The 22,611-nt window shown below is 46.3% G+C and overlaps 1 protein-coding gene across 4 annotated transcripts in view; it reads left to right on the top strand.

Annotated features, from left to right (window-relative positions):
- LARGE1 (LARGE xylosyl- and glucuronyltransferase 1) overlaps positions 1-22,611 on the top strand; it is a 451,673-nt gene that overhangs the window by 375,148 nt on the left and 53,914 nt on the right. For all 4 annotated transcript variants that reach the window (XM_081822370.1, XM_081822371.1, XM_081822372.1 and 1 more), the window contains exons 8-9: positions 508-620; positions 2,434-2,559. In XM_081822370.1, coding sequence (XP_081678496.1) covers positions 508-620; positions 2,434-2,559 — 239 coding nt within the window. The remainder of the gene's footprint in view (positions 1-507; positions 621-2,433; positions 2,560-22,611) is intronic.

Here is a 22,611-nt window from a genome sequence, read left to right as displayed (position 1 = left end):
GTCGTTGCAAATGGCAAGATCTCATTCCTTTTGATGGCTGCATAATATTCCATTGTATATATATACCACATCCTCTTTATCCATTCATCTGTCAAAGGACATCTTGGCTCTTTCCACAGTTTGGCTATTGTGGACATTGCTGCTATAAACATCGGGGTGCACGTACCCCTTCGGATCCCTACATTTGTATCTTTGGGGTAACCTTTTAACCATCTTTAAGTGTACAGTTCAGAAGCATTAAGTACGTTCACGTGGTTGCGCGACCATCCCCACCATCCTATCTCCAGAAAGTGCTAGGCTGTTTTGCCCATCTCGTGTAGTGTTTGCAACAGCCTTTGAAGCTGTTGTAACATTCTCCATACAATGAGGACGTTTCAGAGAGAATGTGTCCCTGGCAGAGCCTGGGATGGAACCCATGTGTGTTTGTCTCCAAACCGTGGACAGGTGTGTGCCTGGCTCTGCGTCTCACTGTTGCTTTTCCCTCCTCCCTCCTCTGCTGTTACCCAGGAGTGATCCTGCTGCTTCTGGATAAACTACGGAAGATGAAATGGGAGCAGATGTGGAGGCTGACTGCAGAGAGGGAGCTGATGGGCATGCTTTCCACCTCCTTAGCTGACCAGGTGAGTAGCCAGGCTAAGACGGTAGTTATTCCTGAGTACCCTTGCACTGTTTCTCAAAGAAGCCTGGAAGTATATGGGTCTGGATGATTTTTCCACTGACTGTGTGACTGTGCTCTGGGATCGATCTGCCTTAGGCTTGCCTGTCTGAGACAACAGTGGAACTTGGTTGTGAATTCATCTGTGCGTTCAGCAGCCTTTCACTGCACACACTGTGTGCCAGGGACGATGTTCAGAACTAGGATTGCAGAGATGAATGAAAGATGCAGTCCTTGGCCTCAGAGAGCTCATAGTTTATTGAAGCAGACCGATAAGTAAATGACAATCTGATGTGCTAAGGGGAGGTCGCTGTCTCCATCTGGGTATGGGGTGCGTAGGTCCTGCTCCTTGTGACCCCAGAAAACCACAGCCTATTTCCCAGACAGGATTTCAGTTTGCTTTTCTCACTTTTACAGCAGCACCTTTTCTTGAGAACCTGTGCCATGACCTTATCCTCAAGGGAAATGCATTTAAATGGAAGGGACAAACCGCCTGGCTGGAATAACCGGCTTCTAATCCAGGCAATCTGAAAAAGTCTATGCACTCCACCAAACCATTAACATAAATTCATCAAAATCCCATGTCTCATTTTTTGCTGGGAAGTGCAGGTGCCCGAGCCTTTGACCTTGGCTCTACCAGGGTCACACTTTTAGACTTTGAGCTCCCTGTGGTATAGCTGGCCGTGTTGAAATGGAGACAAGACTTCTCTGGGTCCTCTGCATTTTTCTCCTTTCCTGTTCACCCAAAAAGCAAGCCCACTCCCATATGTTTTTGCTCCAAGTTCAGTGGTCTGATTCATTGTGTTTTTGCCAAGTTTTCTAATACAGAGGAAGCAAGAAACTCTATAGGGTTACTTTGCTATTTTTTTTTTAAGCATGGTTATTATTCAGTATTTCCCAAGCAGCCAGAAACTAATTTCCTTTTTTCAAACATGAGATCTGGTATAATGAATGAGTTAAAAATTACCCAGGTAGCTGTTTTAAACCTGAAGGGAAAATTGTCCTCCATCATCATTTTTTAAGTCAGGTCACAATGACTCAAGTGTGTCCCCAAAAGCTAGCAATTGCATGTCTGTGTCCAAGGAGGATACTTTATCCGGGCATCTCCTCCTGTGAAGGCACATAATTCACCTCCCGGCACCACCTGTCAGCAGCTAGTTAATAAGTATGGCCTGGTGCAGCAAAAGCTTGGAGAAAAGCCCGAAAGAAGGGAAGCCTCCCTAGAAAAGTCACAGTCGGATTTGGAGGTGGGGAGTGCGCATGGCCGAGTGGGCACCGTGGCCTGCAGGAAAACAAGGCGCATCCATCATCGAGTCCGCCAAAAGCCCCAGGAAGCGCTGCTGAAACAGCGCTGTAATTTGTCTCAGCCCCTGAATGAGTGGAGCCACTTGTCATCATGCAGTTTCCTCTCCTGGAGGCTTGGGATGGATGACGCCTCGATGAGGTGGGAAGAGAGGCAGAAAAGTGACTTCATTTAACATCTGCCAGCTCAGGTGGGAAAGACACTCCCTGTCTGCTCCCACATCCGCTTCCCTGATGGCGCCTTCTGGGGACCAGTAGAGCCCATGAGCGTCAAGTCAGCGTGGGACGTTCTCCCATCTCTGTCCAAACACAACTGCTTGGTTCTGGAGATGGGAATGCCCCGCAGTGCAAGCCAGCCTGTGTCGCAAGCAGGGGGCTCGAGGGAGGCCCTTGCCCAGGAAGAGCTCTGTGCCTCGAGAGTTGGCATCATAGGTGAAACCCAGCTGTTTTGACCATGTCTGGCTTTTCTCTCCCAGGATATTTTCAATGCCGTCATCAAACAGAACCCCTTCCTCGTGCATCAGCTCCCCTGCTTCTGGAACGTGCAGCTGTCGGACCACACCCGCTCTGAGCAATGCTACAGGGACGTGTCTGATCTGAAGGTAGAGGAAGGCCAGGCTGCGGTGGGTGTGGGGCAGCCCCGCGGAGGGGGAGAGGCATGTGCCGCCATGGCACAGGGGGCCGGCTAGGGAGGGCTCTTCAGGGGGATGAATGGTTCTGAGCTTTGTGTGCAGTGTGGTGAGAGAGATAAGGTTGTAGAAGAGCAGAAAGAATGTGCTTGTCTCCTTTGTTTTTTTTTCCCCTCTTGTTTGCTTTCTGGAAATCATAAGGCCTCCCTCCCTGCCTAAGAACCAGCTTGCCTGGTGATTCTTCTTGCCACCTGCTGCCGGCTGTTTTGGTTCATATCAGCTCCCCAAATCCAGTCATTTAATTCAAACAAAAACATTTATTGAGGGACTACCCTGTGCCAGGTGTCATAGATAGAACAACTTCCTTCCTATGTTCAAGTTGTTCGCGGCCAGAGGAGAGACCCAGGTGAGGGAAGGAATGTGAACACGCCTGCCAGGTGCCATGGTGGCCATGGTGGAGAGTGTGGGGAGGCACCAGACGTCTCATTCCACCTCACGCAGCAGTGACAGTGACAGAAAAGCCTTCGTCATCGGTCTCTAGGTACCAGACATAGCGGTAGGGCCCAGAAGCAACCAGCTTGAACCAGGGAAACCCGAAGAAGGTAGAAGGGCCCACAGTGACCCCCCTGGCTGAATACAAGCAGGCCCATTAGGTGACCCACCTCAAAATATCTGTAAGCCCTAGCTGACCAATGGGTTCCTGACACCCGGACACAGGTACCAAAGAAGGAAAATTCCAGAACTCCCTGTACCTCCTCACCTTCCCCCTTAACTAGAGCCCGCACCACTGACTCCTGGCAGACAGCACAGCCTCTGTTCTGCGTCCTGCCCGCCACTCCCTTGCCGTGTATTCAGTAAACTATCTCCTTTGTTCCGCCTCGGGTGAGTCCTTTCACTGCCTGCGTCCCTAGCTGCCGCCCCACCCCCCCTCCGATCAGGAGACCCCACATTTGATGGCCTGGATGGGGAGCCTTTGGGCCCCACCCCCCCACAGTGAAGAAGACAGCATGTACAAGTTATCTGCTGCCATAGTTAATGTTGCAGAACAAGCTATTCTAACAGTGGCTTAAATCAACAACCATTTATTTAGCTGAGGAGTCTGCAGGTGGGCTGGCCGGCCATCTGATTTTCACTGGCTTGACCAAGTGTCTGTGGTCAGCTTTGGATCCAATGGCTGGTGGCTAGGACATCTTGGCCCTTCTCCGGTGTTTCCCATGTCCCATGAGCAGGCCAGTCCGGCTCGTACTCATGGCAAAGCAGAGGTGGGACAAGAATTTTTAGTGCTTGCAAGGAAAGCTTGAGTCCTTGCTGCTAATATCCTGTTGGCTGAGCCCAGAATTAAAGGGTGTGTCAGAATTTCCTACCTACAATGGGAGAAGTGAGGAACTGACCTCAGCTGGAAAGTGACAGAAGAAGGACTTGAACCCAGGCCTGTCTGACAGCAAGTGTGTTTCCCTCTCTGGCTGTATCACACAGGAAGTAGACACGTGCAACCATAGGGAGTTGATGTCATTTAAAATGTATAGCCGTTGCCCACAAGCCCATGCAATAACAATCATTTGAAAGTTTTAAAAGGAAAAAGGAACCCAAACCTTGCTTTCCGAATAAATCCATCTTTTCCAAGTAGCTTCTGGCCATGTCCACATATGTGTGTTGCCTCTTATTTATAGTCATAACACACATAGAATTTTGTATTCTTCTGTTACCGAGCCATTCTTGTTACTTTAGTTGTTGTCAAATTTTCACAAATATAAACTGTGTTGTAATGAGCAGTCTAAAATTCACAGCTTTCCAGGAGTGAAATCACATAGTTAAAAAGAACGAACTTTTTTTTGTTTTGTTTTGTTTTACTGCATTACAAAATATTAGAAAGTGTTTAAAACAGAAGTACCTCCATCATTCATTCTTTCAATCAACTTTTATGCAGCTCCTTCGCTATGTCGTGTATTTCTTAGACATGAGGAAAATATATGATATACTCAGGAATATTTCCAAGACTGTCATGAACTAAAAGTTTAAAGGTGCGGAAAATAAAATCAACCCTGTATAGAACACCAAAAAGTACTGGATAGAAAATTTTTTTAAGGATTTGAAAGCATAGTCGATCAGTCCATAAAGTAAATGAAGTAAGCAGAGACCAGAAACGATGATAAAGTATGGATCTAGAAGGATAAGAAAAAGCAACTGGATCTGACATTTGCTGGCTATTTGCTGATCCTTAGGAGCTAGAGGCCTGGCCTAAAAATAATTTACTAAAAAACTATATAATTTACTATATAATTCAAACAAAGGAATGCTGTTTTTAGTGACACTGGGACATTAGGTCTAAATCCAAGTCATGCAAACCATGTGTATAACCATTCTATTAAAAGACTATGAGTGGGAATTTGGGTCCCAACCCCAAGAAAGACAAAAGATGCTTGCCAAAAGTCAGGATCCAGGAAAAGCGATATCCTCAGTGAATAACAAGTTTAAAAATATCCATAGGAGAACATGATAGAGATGTTAATAAAACATTGTTATATGTTTTATCCTTGGCTTTAGGTAAAATAAGAGAGACATGTTGCCCCTGAGAATTTCTCATTTCAAGCTTGTGCTCATATTATTTGGGGGGCTGAAATTTATATGTGTGGGACAGAAATAGAAAAAACATGAAAATGTGCCAGGCACCTGGCAGAAATAAACAGAAATCTAATCTAGAAGAATACTCAAAAACAAGAAAGACTTCAATGAATTCTTTAGGTGAAGTTTCAAGAAAAATGAGTTCTCATTTGGTAATCCCTAAATACATGGGGAAATAAGCCACCATGAGAAAGGGCAGAAACTGTAGAATTAAATCGCAAAGACTTCAGGTATTAGACTCATCAGATATAAAACATGAATATTTTTTATTATATGTAAGAAATAAAAGAGAATTAAAAGGATGGAGGAACAAGAGATTCTCAAAGGCAAATAGACCTGTTTAGATCAAACAGTACTTTTTGAAGTGAAAAATATAATTGTTGAAATTATAAATTAAATGAATACATTAAGCAGTAAATTAGACCCAGCTAAAGAGAGAATTAGAAGAGATAGCTGAAGAAATTATCCAAAACCCAGCACACAAGGAAAATGAGAAAAACTGAGAGAAGTTAAGATATTGGGATGTGTCTAATTAGACTGTCAGAAGGGGATAATAGAGAAAATTGGAAGTGAAGCATCTTTATAGTGAATGGGAATTTTCCAGAACTATTAAAAGGTATCCATAAGAAAGTGGATTAAAAATATGGAAGATTTGAGCTACACAGTTAAAAATCCTGATTTATTGGGCAATTAAAGAACCTTGTACCTAACAGAGAATATACATCCTTCTCAAGCTCACATGAGACATTTATCATAAGTAGCCATGTTCTGGACCATAAAGTAAGTCTCAGTATGTTTCAAAGAATTATATACATATTATTAATATATATATTTATATTATATATTATATATATATTAAAGATATAATATATATCTTTGAACACAGTATAATTAAATAAGCAGTAATAAGACTTTTAAAAAATATATTTGATTAAGGGGCGCCTGGGTGGCTCAGTTGGTTAAGTGTCTGCCTTCAGCTCAGGGCATGATCCCAGGGTCCTGGGATCGAGTCTCGCGTCAGGCTCCCTGCTTGGTGGGGAGCCTGCTTCTCCCTCTCCCACTGCCCCCTGCTTGTGCACTCTGTGTGTGTGTGTGTGTGTGTGTGTGTCAAATAAATAAAATCTTAAAATATATATTTGATTAAAATTGAGAGTATACTTCTAAATTACTCATGATTCCAAACAGAAATCATAATTGAAACTGAGACCTACTTAGAACTGAATGAAAATAAAAATGATACAAGTCAAAACTAGTGAAACGATACAGATATATGATATGTGAAAAGGCAAGGCACCATAAAATAGAGGAGATTTCATCTGTGAACTTTCAACTTAGACAGTTTATAAACACCAACAAAGCTAGCTAACTGTCCAAGTGAAAGTATGTCACATCTGCCCATCACAGACATATCAGTGCATTCGTGCATTTACTGAGTGGTTCCTATATGCCAGGCACTGTTGCGGGCCCTGTGGATGCAATGGGAAACAAAACTGACAAAGTCACCAGTCACATAGAGCTGAGATGCTGATGTGGCAGGTGGCTACGTCACTTTGACATTGCTCAGTGATTGCTTAATTATTGTCGCTTTGAACCTATCAAACAGAATAACTTGTGAACTCTTTTTGGCAGCCCATTCTGTGTTTAAGTAGAGGACTTTCAAATAGCAAAACCAGGAAGACAGAGTCAAATCAAGTGAACTCCTATCTTTCTAGATAAACCTGAAAAACAACCTGGAAGTCATTTTACCCACTAATATCTTATCTAACAAAATCTTAGACAGAACCCTAAAATATGGCCAATGTATAAAAGTGGGGAAAGGGTTCAGGGTGGAAGGAGAGAGACTGGCAGGCCCAAGTTCCACCCTTTGGGTCATATTGGGGTCTGGACATTGCCATGGAGCCCGAGGGCCTGGTTTAGTAACACAGCGTATCTGTAGGTCCCTCCAGGCCAACGTGGGCCTCACATTCCAGGTAAAAGTGCATGTTCCTCATTTTCTTTCTTATCATTCTTTCTTCTTCCTCCTCCCATCCTTTATGTCCTCCATTGTATTCAACAGTTATGGAAGACCTCCTATTTGCTGGTTCCTCTGTTCCTTCCTGGGAAGAACGTAGATATACTCTGAACCCTGCTCTCCATCAGCTCACACTCATGCTCCACAGGGTAGCCAAGCTAAGAAGCCCACCTGTGGGTCACACAGGGCCCCTGCACTGGGTCAGCTGATTGAAAATGTCTGTTCAGCCAAGAATTCTAAAAATAGGTTAACCTTGATTTGCTTGTCTGTTCAACCAAGGCCAGCTTTTTTGTTTTTTGTTTTATTTTTTCTGCTGATTGTTCTGTATTATCCTGCATAGACACCTCTCCTTATCCATCTTCTGTGGTTCTCCCAATTCCTTTCCTTGAAGGGTGAGCAAGAATTTAAGGATTTTTAAAAGCAGATAGAGGACAGTCCTGTATTTTCCATTTCCCCATTCCTTGATAGTCTCTCACCCATACCTAATCTGAGAGCCATTTTTTTAAGGGACTTCTTTTTATTGAGTTGTTCCAAAGCTTTGGCTTGCCTTCTATGAAAATAGCAACTCTCTTTTTGCATTCACCTAATTCAAAGAATATTTGATTACATTTCCAATTACAGCAGCATAGACACACATTTGGTAACACACAACTCACTCTTGGTGAGCATAAATCTCAATCTGTAGGAGCAGACATCCTCCCACATCCTACCAGAGACCTGCTTACTAGCCTTGGGCATCCAGCCTGTCCTGGGTGTCAGCAGAGAACTTTATGCTAAGTAGAGATTGGTTAAGAGAACAACTGAGGGGGGAAATGATTTCATTAAGGAGGGGAAAGAAGCATATAGGCTTTCGAGCCAAGCAATCCCATAAATTCTAATGACAGTTCTAGCTCTTACCAGCTGAAGGACTTGTGTAAACCACTTACCTTCTCCCAGTCTCAGTTACATTCTTGATAAAATGGAGGCCATGATTTTTGGCTCTGTTCTCCACCAGGCTCCTTGAGTGCTCCATAGAAACATACTTGACTTTACCTCAGTCTTTGTGTTTCAAAGATCTTCATTTTTTATCTTTCAGTCCTAAAGCTTGATGACTCAGCCTTTGCTGGCTGAATCTTAAATAAAAAGAGAAGGACCCAAAGGAGCATCTTTTTATTCTTTCACCAAGAGCACAAACTCTTCGGAGACAAGCAAAGGGCTGTGTGCCGGCTTGGAGAAGGGAGAATGGGAGAGAAGCTAGGAAACGGTGTTCTACTCCTTGAGTCTCCAGTAGGCTTTTAGAGAAGGAAGCCCTGGCCGGAAACAGTGGGTGATGGTCAGGAAGTGGCAAGCAGAGGGTCTAGTCCTTGGGTCTGTATGAGCTCATAGAGCCCCGGGGGCTAAGCCATGGTCCCTGCCCTCAGGAAGGTCACAGTCTAGTGAGAAGCAACCATTAAGCAGAGAATTCCCGGACAGCCTGCTGAGTGTTGCGATGAAAGGCAGTAAAGGGGCCTAAGAGAGCCAGACACCCCTGTCTGAGGAGGGTGTGATGCAGTCTGTCTTGAGAGATCCTGTAGGAGGCCCAAGCTCAGTCTTGATATCAAGTCTCTTCCTTCCTCACCTTCTGCCTGACATCATTCCTCAGCCCCCAAACACTCTTGCCGCCCCTCTCCCCAGTCCTGTTGAAACCACCCCTCCTTCCTTGTATATGCCCCTGGAGAATGGGAAGGAGCAAGTTAGGAACAGTGAACCGGGTGGCAGGCAGCAAGGACCACGCCAGTGCTCCAAAAACATCTGCCCAGAATGCACTGATCCCTTTCAGGGATTGACAGGAAGCAAGCTGTGGCCGGGACCTCAAAGGATGACATGGCGTTATCAGGTGGATTGGGTGGAAATGGCGTGCGTGCCAAGCGTGGTATCATTCAATCCTTACAGAAGTCTCACGGGGTGAATATGAATCTGTTCTATACATCTGAAAACTAAGGATCTTATGGATTAAGTCACTAACTTGCTTACCCAGAATCACACAACAAAACAGGACAGAGCTGAGGTTTGAACTCACATCAGCCTGACCCTATCTCCAGAGCTCTTTCCTCTGACACAAGGCTGAGTTCCCACCTTAATATATTTTCCCAGGAAAACATTTTACATGATGTAATGCTTCTATAGGATGTGAGCCCTCTTTGTATTAAATGGCTTTTGGAGGACTAACCCCAGAACAGAGACTCTTAACATTGTCTCCTTGAAAGAACATTTGAATTTTAAGCAACAGACTAAGAGGCTGGATTTTTGACTGCCACCCATTCATAAATTGGGAGCTGAGTATGCTTAAAAGAAAAATCCTAAAGAAGAGAAAAACGTGCCATCCATATGGAGAAATGATATATGTTCCTAGAGGCAATCTGTACCATTTGCATAAGAGGAGTCGCACATAAGTCAAGTTTTAAAACATTTTATAATACTTAGAGAGGTGTCAGTTTTCACATCTTTTGAGGAAGATGAGGGGCCGCCTTGCATTAGCATATCGAGCATGCCGTAGCCACGCAGACTACTGTGAAAAATGAGGCTGGGGAAACCAGAGAGAGGGTAACAAAAATGATGAACAGTAAGGTTCATTTGGGAGGATTAGGATGGATCAGGAAGCAAAAACAGTTGCTTTGGGGGGAAGATCTAAAATCTACAATCACCCCCTCCCAACCAGACCTCTCTTTCCTTGAGGCCAGTGCCTGTTTAATTCCATCCCAAGACTCAAGTCCCAAGGGCTCCAAGTGCTTTCTTGTCTCTGGGCAGCACTACGGCTAGTACACTTGAGGGGTCCCGGGGTTAAATCTGAGGCGGCCGGCCTCTGTTCAAGTAGCCTGGCGCTTGGGACTGTCCCTCAGTGGCTTGTGCCTCGGAGTCGCTCACGCACCCAGCAGACCCAGCAGAGCACCCACTGAGGGCCAGGCTGGGGGGCTGTCATTGGGTTCCTTCATTTCCCTTCACCAGTGTCCTGGCGTGAGAAGTAATCAGCACGTTAAGGAGATGTAAAGATTAGAAGGGGTGATGGGTCAAGCAGTTTGTACCGGGCTGGGAGACCTGGAGTAAGCCTCGTATCCTTATTGCCAATAATTCATAATTAGTGATGTTCCCACTCTCTCAGTAGTTTTCAATCAGCTGGTGGGCAAAACATGTAAACAAGGGCTCTTCTTCCTTATCCATTCCAATGCACTCATTTCACAGAGAGGACATAGGGACCTGAAGAGGGGCAGGGATTGCCTGAGGTTAAGTGTGGGTCTGTGGCCCATCATCTTGTGCCCTAATAGTGTGCTGGGGAATGGCATGCTCAGCGCAGGGGACTTTGGATAATTTAAGTGTTCGATCTTTTGGCTTCCTTCGACACTCACCCATTCTTTGCTAAGTCGATGTTCAGAACTTAACTCCATTGGGTATTAGTGATTTAAGGCATCCATCATTGGCTTTGTTATACATAGCTGATGAAGTTCAGATGCCATTATTCCTGAAAACGTCAACAAAATTCCTAGAAGCAAGGTCATGCCTCTGGAAAATCTGCCCTACAATAGCCCTTTGGGGAGTGTGTACCCAAACATTTCTAAGAACTGTTAATGGGATTTCTTCAAACAGAGGGGAGCTGGGGAGGGGTGCAGAGGGGGAGTTCTGTGTACCGTATATACAAAATCGCATATTATGAGGTCCTGCACCCAGGAATCCTGATGGGTTTGGTTGATCCCCAGCATTTCCATTTCAACACACAAAACAGACCGTTTTGACCCTGGAAAACCCTGTGGGAATGGTTCCTTAAAAGCCCACTATAGGAAGCACTTCCCTAAATCTGGGCTTTATTACGAAAAGGATTTTGAGAGAGGGAAGCACCAATTAAGCAGTATTTGCTGGCTATGCACATCAAACCACTGACGTTTCTAAATAGGTAGAAGTGAGGGTTTCAGCAGGTAGCATGGCGCTTTTTACCTCAAAATCCCGTAACGATGGAAACAATTTCAAACATCTGTTTTCTAAAAGCTCTATCCATATCACAGATTCTTTCTGAAAGTAGTGACTACCCCATTCATTACCTCGACATTGAGGGGTCAGATTACAGGTGCATATTTTTTTTTTCAAAAAATCAACATACCACTGATCACCATTTTTTCATAAAAACAAATGCATAAATCATCTTTAGGTATGCCATCTCTTATAAGGCTTTTGTCATGAGGTAACTAGCAAAGCTTTATCTTGTACAGAAGATTTCCATGGTCATTCCTTGTGTCATTCGAAAGTGTTATAAAAAGTTCTATGGTCGTTTCAGTCTCGCCTTTATGAAAGTAACCAAATCGGTAACACCCAGTAGTACTTGTGCACTCTGGCTTCAAGTGTTTCGTGGCAGGCTTGCCTTCAGTAATGCAGTAAAGGAATTCAGTATCACTGTGTGACCTCACTTAGAATCCTTCCGTTATTCCAGTTAAAGCTACTCTACCTTTCCCACGTGCACTTTCCATAAAACCACTGTCATCATTGAAGGAGGAATTTACCGTTCAGATTATAACTTGTCCCACACATCTTCCCTTGAATGCTTACCGAAAAGTTGTTCTTTGGGTATTTCATTATCTAAACAGAATCTTGCAGATAGCATAAGCTGACACACATCAGGATCAGGATCCTCTGTGCTTTGATTTAACTCTGTAGCAAATCTCCCATGTAATTTGTTCTCATACTAGGATCTTCAGGCCTGCAGATTTTATTTTTTTGTGACTGTTCTCAGTATATTTGCTGACAACGGAATTTATTTGATTTATTACTGTATTGTGTTGTATATTTTTTCGGCCATTTTTGCTAGGGCAGGGAAAATAAGTGTTTTCCTTCCTGGATTTTGTTATCTTTCATTTTACGCGTGAAATTGCCAAAGGGACTGCTAAACTCTTTTCGTGGGGGTTAGTGGTAAAGTTCTACACGGATTTTCACAAGACTTTAAACATCATCAAAAAATGATGGAGGCTTGTCTTCCTATCCCAATTGCTTTGTTTCTAAGTGTCTTGCTCATCATGCATCCTTGTACGCACATTACATAGCATCTTCAGGCATTATACACAGTTGGGGTGAAGCTCTTCCTTATCAGTAGTGGTTGTAAATCCATATTTGAATTATTATTTTTTTTTTCCAGCTTCCTGTCTGATCTAATTAGGTATGCATTTCTGTACTTGAACGTAGTGGCTAAGGAGAGGCTCCTATTGGAAAGAGAAGCATCAGCTCCACTATTTTCCTGCTGGTCACATAGGGACCTGAAGTCTACATGGTGTTCTGACTTGTCTTGTCTGACTGGTGTTCACAATCAGTTGTTGCTTTGTAGGACTCTTTTTTATTTTCAATACTTTTCTTTGGAAGGATTTTTAGATTTACAGAAAAGGTTATAAAAGTAGTGCTGAGTCCCGTACCCGCCCCTCCCCCACATTTAGTGTCTGTTTCCCCTGATATTAACATCCTACATGATAATGGTGAACCAACAAACCCACATTGGAGGATTGTGCTTCACTTATCTGCAGGCTTTGGGCACATTTCACTATTAGCATTCTGTTTCCTGGGTCTCCTCTGGCCTCCAACACTTTCTCAGTCTTCCCATGTTTTTCATGACTGACCTTGGCTGTTGTGAGGTGTACTGGTCAGGTACTTTATGAAATATCCGTCAGACTCAGTTTGTCCAATGTATTTCTCTCATGATTAGACTGAGGTTATGGTTTTTTGGAGAGAGTATCACAGAGGTAAAGGGTGTCCACCTCCAAGGGCATCACATTGTGTCAGGAAGGACCTGGTTTTCACACATGGCTTCACTAGGGACTCTAACTGTCGGTTAAGGCAGTGTTTGCCAGGTTTCCCCACCATAAAGTGATTATTTTCCCCTTTCATGCTTCATTTTTCTGAAGTGAGTCACTGCACCCACCGCACACTGGAAATGGGGAGATTAAGTTCTGCTTCCTAATGAGGGGTGGAATCTACTTATAAGGGCTCTTCTGTAAGGAGATCTGCTTCTCTCCCCCATTTATATTTATTTATTTATTAAATAATTTATTGATATCCATGTAGACTCATGTATATTTATTTTATACTTTGGGTTATCATGCAGGACTCAATTTTTAAGCCATTTGTTCTTTTTGTGAGGGATATTTTAATTATATATTGATATTAGATATTATTAAATACACTAAAAATAGGTATTAATGATTGGTGGAACTGTGGCACATTGAAACCCAAGTACATCTCAAAAACATGAGTGCCGTATCCCGCCCTCTGCATTGACACAGTTAGATATGGGTGCTCACATGACACAGCAGCCCACTCTCTCCTTTTTCTCTGTCTCTCTCGTGCTGCCTCTGTTACAATAGGGTGATTTTTAGCAGTCCCCCAGCCCACAAGTTCGCAGAGCCTAGATATTCAACAAATGCGTATTCCGTGTGTGCTGTAGGCTCTGAGCACTGGTTACACAGCAGTGAGTGAGATTGCATAGACCTGCTCTCTGTGAACTTATATTCTAGGGCAGAGTGTAGATAGAAAACAAGAAAACAAATGGTCAGATTGGTCATTCCAGGCGGTCAAACATGCTACGAAGAAATCAAAGCAAGTAATGTAAGAGCGGCTAGCACTCATGATCCTAGTTGGAGAAAGAGACCTTCTTTCTCTCAATGACTCCACTAAATGACTCTGTTGACCCTTCTTAGGACACATGCCCGCACCTGAACCCATCTCTGTGTTCTTAGGAATGGTCAGGAATGACTGACTCGTTGGTCAGCCTAAGTCACATGCCCCTGCTTCTGGCAGATCAGGCGTGACCGGTAGCCCCATGAGAATCATGGGAAGAAGGCCAGCTTCAGGTTTGCAAAGAGATGATGCAGGGCATACAGAAAAGCGATCGTGGGCCTCTACTGAAGGTGTCTGCTGGGAACCAGGAAGCCAGCTGCCCTTCCCAGAGCAGTGATTCATATTGTCCCCACCCCTAAGGGCATTACCGACATTCCACCATACTGGCCAAATCCCACTGGATTACAAACCCAGCTGCTCCTCCACCAACCTTGGTAGAGTCCCTCAACTAAAGATTCCTTGCTATCCCTAGAGGTAGAATCTGCTTCCCCCTATCCTCCCTGTTCCGAGATCAATAAGGGACACTGTGGGGATTCTGTGAAATGCGAGTGAAGTCTTAATTCCATAGAGAGGAAGAATACAGGCCAGTTACCATCCACAAGTTGGTTGTCTGCAGAGAAGCCACATGAAGACAACACTCATTGAGGATTTGCATATTGTTTGCACTGCTTTGCTATTTCCTGCTATCAGGGGCCCATCAGGAATTCTCCATACATACCAAAATCTGGTTCAGATTGATTGTTTAACCCCATTTTAGAGCAAAAAAAGAACTGAAAATGTGGAACATGATGAACATGAGAGAATATAGCTGGATCTCCTCATGGATGCATGACCCTCCCAGCCCTGAGTATTATCACCAGCATCCCATTTTCCTGTTGTCATTTTTCCTCTCCCCAACCTCTCCCCCTCCAGGCAGGGAAAATTAAGAAATGTTTCAGATGACAGGACAATAAATGGTAGGATATAGGACAGGGCTTTGGATTCATGCACAGGCCTGCGTGTCTGCCTTTTCCAGATGAGGAGACTAAGTAATCACTGAGTAGTTTGGTCTGTTCTCTGCCCCTTTCCTGGGTAATGATGCACTTTTGTCTGGGAGGATTTTTGTTTTTCTTTCGGGGACTTGTAAAAACCAAGAAGCAACAAGAACCTGTGTAAAAGGAGACAAAGAGTCAACAGAGCCTTTGTGGGCTGAGATCTGAGTTTCAGACACACTGTTGTTATTTAATAGCCAATCCCAGTAATGGTCAGGGCTGGGAAAGGAGAAGGACGCGAGCTGGAATAGAATCTTCAGCAGTTGGTGGGGCAATAGAAGAAGCGGATTCAACAAACATTGACCCAGGCTGTCACGATGCCTGCGAAGTTGGACAAATACAGGCCTTGCATTTAGTCTGGGTTAAATAGAGACTGAGGGAGAGGGTCACTTTAAAGGACATCCCATGGGAACAGAGTGTGCATGCTCCAGAGACACACGGAATGGAGCGCCGGTCTGCTCCAGGCTCTGCAGCGGACACCTTTACATGTCTTGTCTCACTGATGCTCAGAAGCAGGCACTATTATGTCCTTGTGTCAGACTGGAGAATAGAGGTTCATATGCATCAAGTGGTTTAGGTGACCGAGCCGAGAGGAAGCAGGGGTGAAATTTGCTTTGCTCCTGTGCCCCTCGGCGCTCTTCAGTATCTGCTCAGTGTGTTAAACCCAACAGGAAGTGTTGGCCTCACTGGATAGCCCCTCTTCAGGCCTCTGGGTGCCGTCTAGCCAGAGGAGACTACCCCTGGCATGGCTTCTTCTCTGGGCTATGATGTCCGTCTGACCCATCCTCCCTTCTGCCTCAGGCTGTGACCATTTGCAATCCCTTGTTTCAAGTCTTGTTTCTCATTCCTCCTTCCCACATAGAGACTCCGGTTTCATCCAGCCTCCCTAGTTAGTAAGGCAGCCATTTTGTGAACTCAAAGCCCAGATTTCTTTTGCAATCTGATGAGCACATGTGATGTACCTTCATGTGCATCAATCCGTCCGTCCTGGGCTTGACCACAGACTGCCGGGTGGCTGCTGTTACATCCCTTTCCCAGATGAGGGGCTGTCTCCGTGATTCTAGGTGACTTACCACAGGCCACCAGCTGATAGCAGCTGGAGCTGCGACTGGCAGGCAGGTCTGGCTGCTCATCCCTTTCAACTGTGCATCGTAATCCCGAGGATGACAAGGAAAGGGACTCGTGAGACTATTGTCCTCCTTCTTGAAATACCAAACAAGCAGAGAACAGAGGGAGCTTGAACTCCTTCAAGAGAAAATGACAAACTGTTTGGCCCTTAGACAAAGAAAAGTGGAATGTATTTCTCCATCCTCAAGTCCACATTAATAGGGCTTTTATAAATGATTTGCTGTAGACAGACAGAATGTGAGGATTATTGAGAATGTCATCGTCATGATTTCCATTCTTGAAGCAAAGGGCAGTTATTGAATACTAACTACCTGCCAGGCACTATGGCACTCAGGAAGAATAATGAGTCATACTCCATACTCCCTGCCAGCCCAGAAATTCACATTCCAGTGCTGCCAGGTGTGGGCATGTAAATAAATAATCACAATGGGGCACCTGGGTGGCTCAGTTGGTTAAGCGACTGCCTTCGGCTCAGGTCATGATCCTGGAGTCCCTGGATCGAGTCCCGCATCGGGCTCCCTGCTCAGCGGGGAGTCTGCTTCTCCCTCTGACCCTCTCCTCTCTCATGTGCTCTCTCTCATTCTCTCTCTCAAATAAATAAATAAAATCTTTTAAAAAAAAATAAATAATCACAAGAGTGTGCAATGAGTTCTCTCTAGAGTTAAGTGGTAGAGTCTATGGAGCACTGAGGAAGGGCCCAACAATGGCCCCGGGTGTTACATTAGGAATGCTTATAGTGAGAATCAGAAAACCTAGTTTGCAGAGGTTTAAAATAGGGGGGGTTAACTTCTTAGCTAAGAATTCTGGAGTAGCTATGGGCATTGGTTTGTAGATATCAGTGTCTTGACCTCTTCCTCACAGTCACAGGATGGCTGTCATGGTTCCAGTCATCACATCTCTATTCACAGCAGAAAGGTGAGTGGGGTGGGAGGTGAATGGCACCTTACCTGAACCTTATTATTAGGAAGTCAAATACATGCTTCCCCATGTATCCATCCTAAAATCCACATTGATCCTGAATCATATGGACCAATCCTGAATTGTATGGCCAACCCTAACTGCAAGGGGGTCCGGGGAATCAGAGCATAGGATCATCCTAATTAGCTTAGCTCTTAAACAGATCATGATCCATTCACAGGAGCTGGGAATTGGAACTACACAGTTAGTGTTCTGTCACGAATGAAGAATGGGATAGAGAGACAGAGCTACTAGGAGGGAACCTTCTGCCACAAGCAGTCAGGCAGAGATTTACAGAAGAGACATGCATTTGAGCTCAGCCATGAAGGACAACAAGCAGGCATTCACATGGTAGAGAAGAAAGGATGTTCTGGGGAGGGCAGTGAGCATATGCAAAGGCACCGAGTCATAAAAGACAGGTTCCAGAAATACCAGGAAGTTCTTACAGCCTGGAGATAGAACAGGGATTGTAAGGGAGCCAGTTTGCAACGGGCTTAACTACCAGGCTAAGGAGGGTTGTAGAAAATTCTGTGGGTCATAGAAAATCAGGGGAGGTCTTGAGACAGACCCATTTTCCAGATACCCCTGATCCCCTGGACTTGGAAGACATGAGGCCCATGTTCTTGTTCACCTGACACTTATACTCGGGCTCTGATGTCTTAGCATTTTGGTGCCGTAAGTTATTTTTATGAACCCTCTGGATTCTGAGTGCTTCAGAAGCTGAATTTTTGAGCTCTTTCCATAGCCTTGTCCTCGTACCGAGGTCTCATTTCTACCTTTGAAATGCTTTTTCCTTGATGGACGATAGTCTCATGTTCCTCCTTTAATCGAGTTGACTTCTGCTGTCTTCCCAGATGATGGTTAAGTTTCCTGGACAGTAATCCATTTCTGTCAATTTCTCTGGCTCACTGCAGGCTGACTACCAAGTCTGCACATATACTCAGCCTTCACAGACATTGCAGATCCAATCAGCTCCCACCCTTGGGGCCCCTGCTGCCTGGCAGCTTCTGCAGCCCTCCTGGCACACACCCTGGATGCCTCCTTCTCTGCTTCCTGCCAAGCTGGAGGCTCAGCCCCTATATCTGAGAAGTCCTAAACCGTCCTGCAGCCTCAGTATCCCAGGGATGGGCGAGGTCCCTGTACTCGGAAGGGGAAAGTAGGCTTCTTTTATGATACCATAATTCTTCTGTAAATCTCATATTCATGGCTGTGAATGGAGTCATGTAATGATACCGACATGAGAGAAATGAGAGAGAGATCCCTAATGTCTCTCTTTGGGTTCAAATCCTAACCGCCGCCCCGCTTCCTAGCCATGTAACTTGGGGCACCTTGCTGGACTTCCCATCTGTAAGATGGGATAAGGAGACTATCACCCATACCCTTGAATGAGTGTGTTAAATGAGCTATGACAGCGAAGTTTTCAGAGCAGTGTTTGGCACGTAGCAAACATCCTGTATATGTTAGCTCCTGATAATAATTATGATTGCCAGGCTAATGTGCCTCGGCAAGTGGAATAAGTTATGATAGGTTTTCTCCACAAGCCTTGGTAGACTCACACGCACTTACCAGCTCCTTGCAAAAATCTGTTTCAGGACACGTTCTCCAGTGTCACTCCATCTCGTGTGTGAAAGCTTGTCAGCAAATGTCATCTACACCACCAGCTTGCTGCCCCCAAGCCAGCAATGATGGGTGATGCTGTCCCTCAAGGGACCAGGAAATGACATTTCTTAGTAGTCAGACAAGCGCTGATCAAAATTATCAGCAATACTAATCCTGAGTTGGATTTTCCGAAGCAGGCATACGGTTTAGTGGAAGGAACAGTGCCCTGGGAGACAGAATGTGGGCACGACTTCTCACTCTCTGCTGTGTGACTCTGGGCAAGTCACTTTCTCCCTCTGGGCCTTGGTTTCTTTATACTTGAGGTGGCCCTGCCGAGAAACCATCACTGACAACCTCTCTTTAACAATATTTCCTTAAGAGAACATATCACACCTGTAATTTAAAATGGACAGTTATTTTATATCCTGCTCTCTCTCTCAGTTGTAAGTTCCAGAAAGAGTCCTGATCCTTGTGTCCATCTTTGCATTCACGGCCCCTATCAGCCTGGCACACGCTCAGTGCTCCTTTTAATATGTATCAAACGAACGAATGATGTGGTAGAAAGAAAAACATTTGGGCGCAACACGGACCTGATTTTGTATTAGGATTGGTTCCTTACTAGTTGAGTGACCCTGCGTTAGGCTCAGCTTCAGCATTATCGTCTATAAAATGGGGATAATAGAAACAACCTTACCAGGTTGTTTTGAGGATTGAATGTGAGAACATCACACACGCACGCACATCAGCCATGGCCCGATGTCTAGTGTATAGTGGGTATTAGGTAAACATAGCTATTATTTACCTCTCTAGAGCCTAGCACAGGAAGGAGAAAAAGGTAAATCTGAATATACATTAAGTTTCTCCCTGTTGGGGAAACTCCAGTTTTTTGAGCCAGATGCACATCCCTCAGCCTTCCTGCTGGCTCAGCACTTGGCAAACACCAGGATCTTTGAGTAAGCCTTTGAGTGGGCTTCCCTGTCCCAGGGCAGCCAGGTTGCAAAGGGTTTTCCCAAATCCCCTTTAGCCTGCCAGCGATCCCACCATCTTCTCCCCCTACCTTCTTTTACCTTTTGCTGCTTTTTCTAGAACACCAGGCACCAGTATCTACCCAGAGGCAATAGGCAGACCCAGATCCCCGCCCGGGCACAGAACAGAATGAGATATGGAGGGATAAGGGGTGGCCTGGAGCGGGTCGGGGGCACCTACAGACCTGGTCCTCGTCGTAGTCTTGACCTGGTCCAAACTCACCATGTGATCTCAGGTAAGCCTCCTCCTCTGTAAGCCTCACGGCCCTCATCTGCAAAGTGCTCAGCCCATTGATGCCGTACACAATAGCAGTAAGAAACCTGGGGTTTCGGGCTGAGAGCTGGCTTCGTGTCTCAGCTCTGCTGCTTACCAGCTGTGAGATTCAAACAAGTCAGGGACCGTCTTCATAAAATGGACAGTGGCATCCAAATATTTGGGGGATTTAATGACACAGCGTCTCCAAAGTGCCTGGCAGATTTGTGCACTAGGAGTGAAGATTTGTTTGTCCGGGGACCCACAGGCCAGCCCTTATTTTTCCTTAGTGTAAGTTTCTCCCTGTTGAGGAAGTTCAAGTTTCCTGAGTCAGATAGACATCCATCAGCCTTCCTGCTGGCTCAGCACTTGGCAAGCACCAAAATCTCTTGCAGCAAAGACATGATCCCCACAGGGTGTGAGTGACACCACCTCGCATGCAATTATTTTAATGCGTGGCCAGGACCTTCTCATGCCCAGGTTGGTGTATTCTCGGGGGAGAATCTCCCCTCTCCTTCCCTCTCGCATCCTTCAAAAGGCACAGGAAGGGAATGCACCCTGCATGCTCCTCCCTCCCTGAAATGCAGGCGCTGCCAAGTGGCCTCCTCCCAGGGAGGGTCTGCTGGCCCCGCTGCACTGTCCTGGATGCTAAACACGCTTCCTTGCTCACTGCTCCAGTGGACTTCCTGCTGGCAGGAGGAGAGAGGGGCGCAGAATGCTGGTAGGCAGGCTGCTGCTGCCATCTTTGAGGGAAGAAGGGAACCCACAGAATTCGGGGCCACCCTGGCCTGCAGGCACTGGGCTAGGCATTTCTTTAAGCCTCGTAACGACTTTGTGGAGTCGGGATGGCATGTTCCCACCTTGCACGTGAAGACACCGAGGCCGCAGGGAATAAGACCAGCTGCCCAAGGACCCACACAGCTAATGAAGAGCGTAGCTGAGATTCACAGTCAGGCTGGCCTGACGTCCCTGGGTCTTGCTCTGCCATTGCACCATGCAGGTCATGGGAGGGCAGGGGGTGCGGTTTGTACCACATAGGTTTCCTGTTGTTGCCTGTGCCATGAGAGAGGGACTTGGTCTTGCAGAGCGGTATTACCCAGCCAGCTGCAAGGGCTGTCTGTGGCTGCCATATATCCAGGGGACCCTGGGAGAGGGGGCCTTCCAGATCTCTCCAAATGGTGGCCCTGTTCAGGCGCCTGCAGACAGAATGTGGCTAAAGGAGGGAGCCAGGAAGGGACCGAACTCTGGACACCCCATTCCCTTCCTCTGTCTCAGTGTCAGCTATGCTGATCCCCCCACCATGGGAGGCGAGTGGGGGGGAAGGTGAGAGCTAGTTTATTTCTTCTGTAATGTGACCAGGCATGAACAGGGAAGTTTTAAAAACCTGGCTTCTCCAGGACAGAAGAACAGGGGCTTTGGAATCAGGTTTACTCAAACTTAGGTTTGAATCCCCGTTGCCACGTTTACCAACTCTGTGGCCTTGGGCAAGTCATTTCTCCAGTTTCTTCATCTCTAAAATTGCATTCCTTGTTCAGGTCACCGTGAGCATTAAAAGACCATGACGTAATCCTGGTGGTAAAGGACCCACCCCCGCCCCCCGCCCCAGACAGCTCCCCGGCCAAGGGCATGAGCTGTCCCTGCTGGCTCTTCTTTTGGCCTCCCTCGCCCCCACTCCTGGCTTGTCCATTACATCAGAGCATCTTACTGAAACCCGGAGTTAGTAATCTCCCCCTCCGTAAGCTCCCCAGCGCCACAGCTGAGCTCTGAGCATGACCTGCGTGGAGCCAGGCTCTCCCCGCGCCCCGCTCACCTCCGCAGCCTCCTCTCCCACCCCCCTCTGCCTGGACCGTGCCACCGCCATCCCCTCTGTGCCAGCCGGCCCCTGCCTCCCGGGAAACTCTGGTTCATCCTTCAAGCCCCAGCCCGTGCATTGCTAGAGCTACTGCTGCAGAGCTCCCGTTCCCCTTGAGCCTCCCTCCACCATCACATCCTGTGCCGTTTGTGGACAGGTCTCTGGCCAAGCGCCTGCCAACCAAGGGCGAGCACCGTCAGCAGAGACCGCTGCCCCCTCCCAACCTGGTCCACCGTAAGCACTTACTAGCCAGCCTTTATGGAGCGCTCACCTTTTGCCAGACACGACTTGCACGCTTTACACATATGAACAAGTTTATTTTTCACAGCAGCTGTATTGACACGGTGCATCCGTCAGTCCTGGCTGGAGGCAGCAACCATACCAATTATCCGAACAGAGAATTTAATCTTTAAAAATGGCAACTAGACAGAAAGTGTTGATTTGGTAACCAAAAAACAAAACTAGAAAATCACAGGAAAACAGCTCCCGCCCCTGGAGCAGAAGGAGCAGAGGGAGGGGTGGGAAGCATCACAACCTGGGCTGGGGGCCAGCAGGCAGCTCCAGAGGCGGACCGGGAAGCTCGTCCTGAGCGCGGAGAAAGCTGCAGAACGATTCTAGCTGCTGCTACAGGAAGGAAGTGCCCAGTGCCCGCCTTGAAGAAGGGAGGTAGGGTGGCACTTGCAGGAACAGGAAGCACCGGGGTGGGGGGGCACGTTCCTTTTTCCTCCCCCAGACCCCCAGACTCCCAGTCTCCCTCTCGCGGCCCCAGGTGGCAGTATCTAACGGGAGGTGGCCGGCAAAGTAGAAGTAGGGCTTGCAGAGTCCCGACCTCAGCATCGCAAAGCAGGCTGGGAGCTGAGAGACAGAAGCTTCCACGCTGGTACAGGCAGGAGCTGTTGCTCTCCCCATTTCACAGGCGAGGAAACTGAGGCACAGAGAGTAAG

Source organism: Leptonychotes weddellii, chromosome 5 (genome assembly GCF_054177405.1).
Source record: "Leptonychotes weddellii isolate Sample4059 chromosome 5, ASM5417740v2, whole genome shotgun sequence".
In the NCBI taxonomy this organism is placed as follows: Eukaryota; Metazoa; Chordata; class Mammalia; order Carnivora; family Phocidae; genus Leptonychotes; species Leptonychotes weddellii.
Note: the sequence above shows the minus strand (reverse complement) of the source record. Positions and strands in the feature narration are given on the sequence as shown.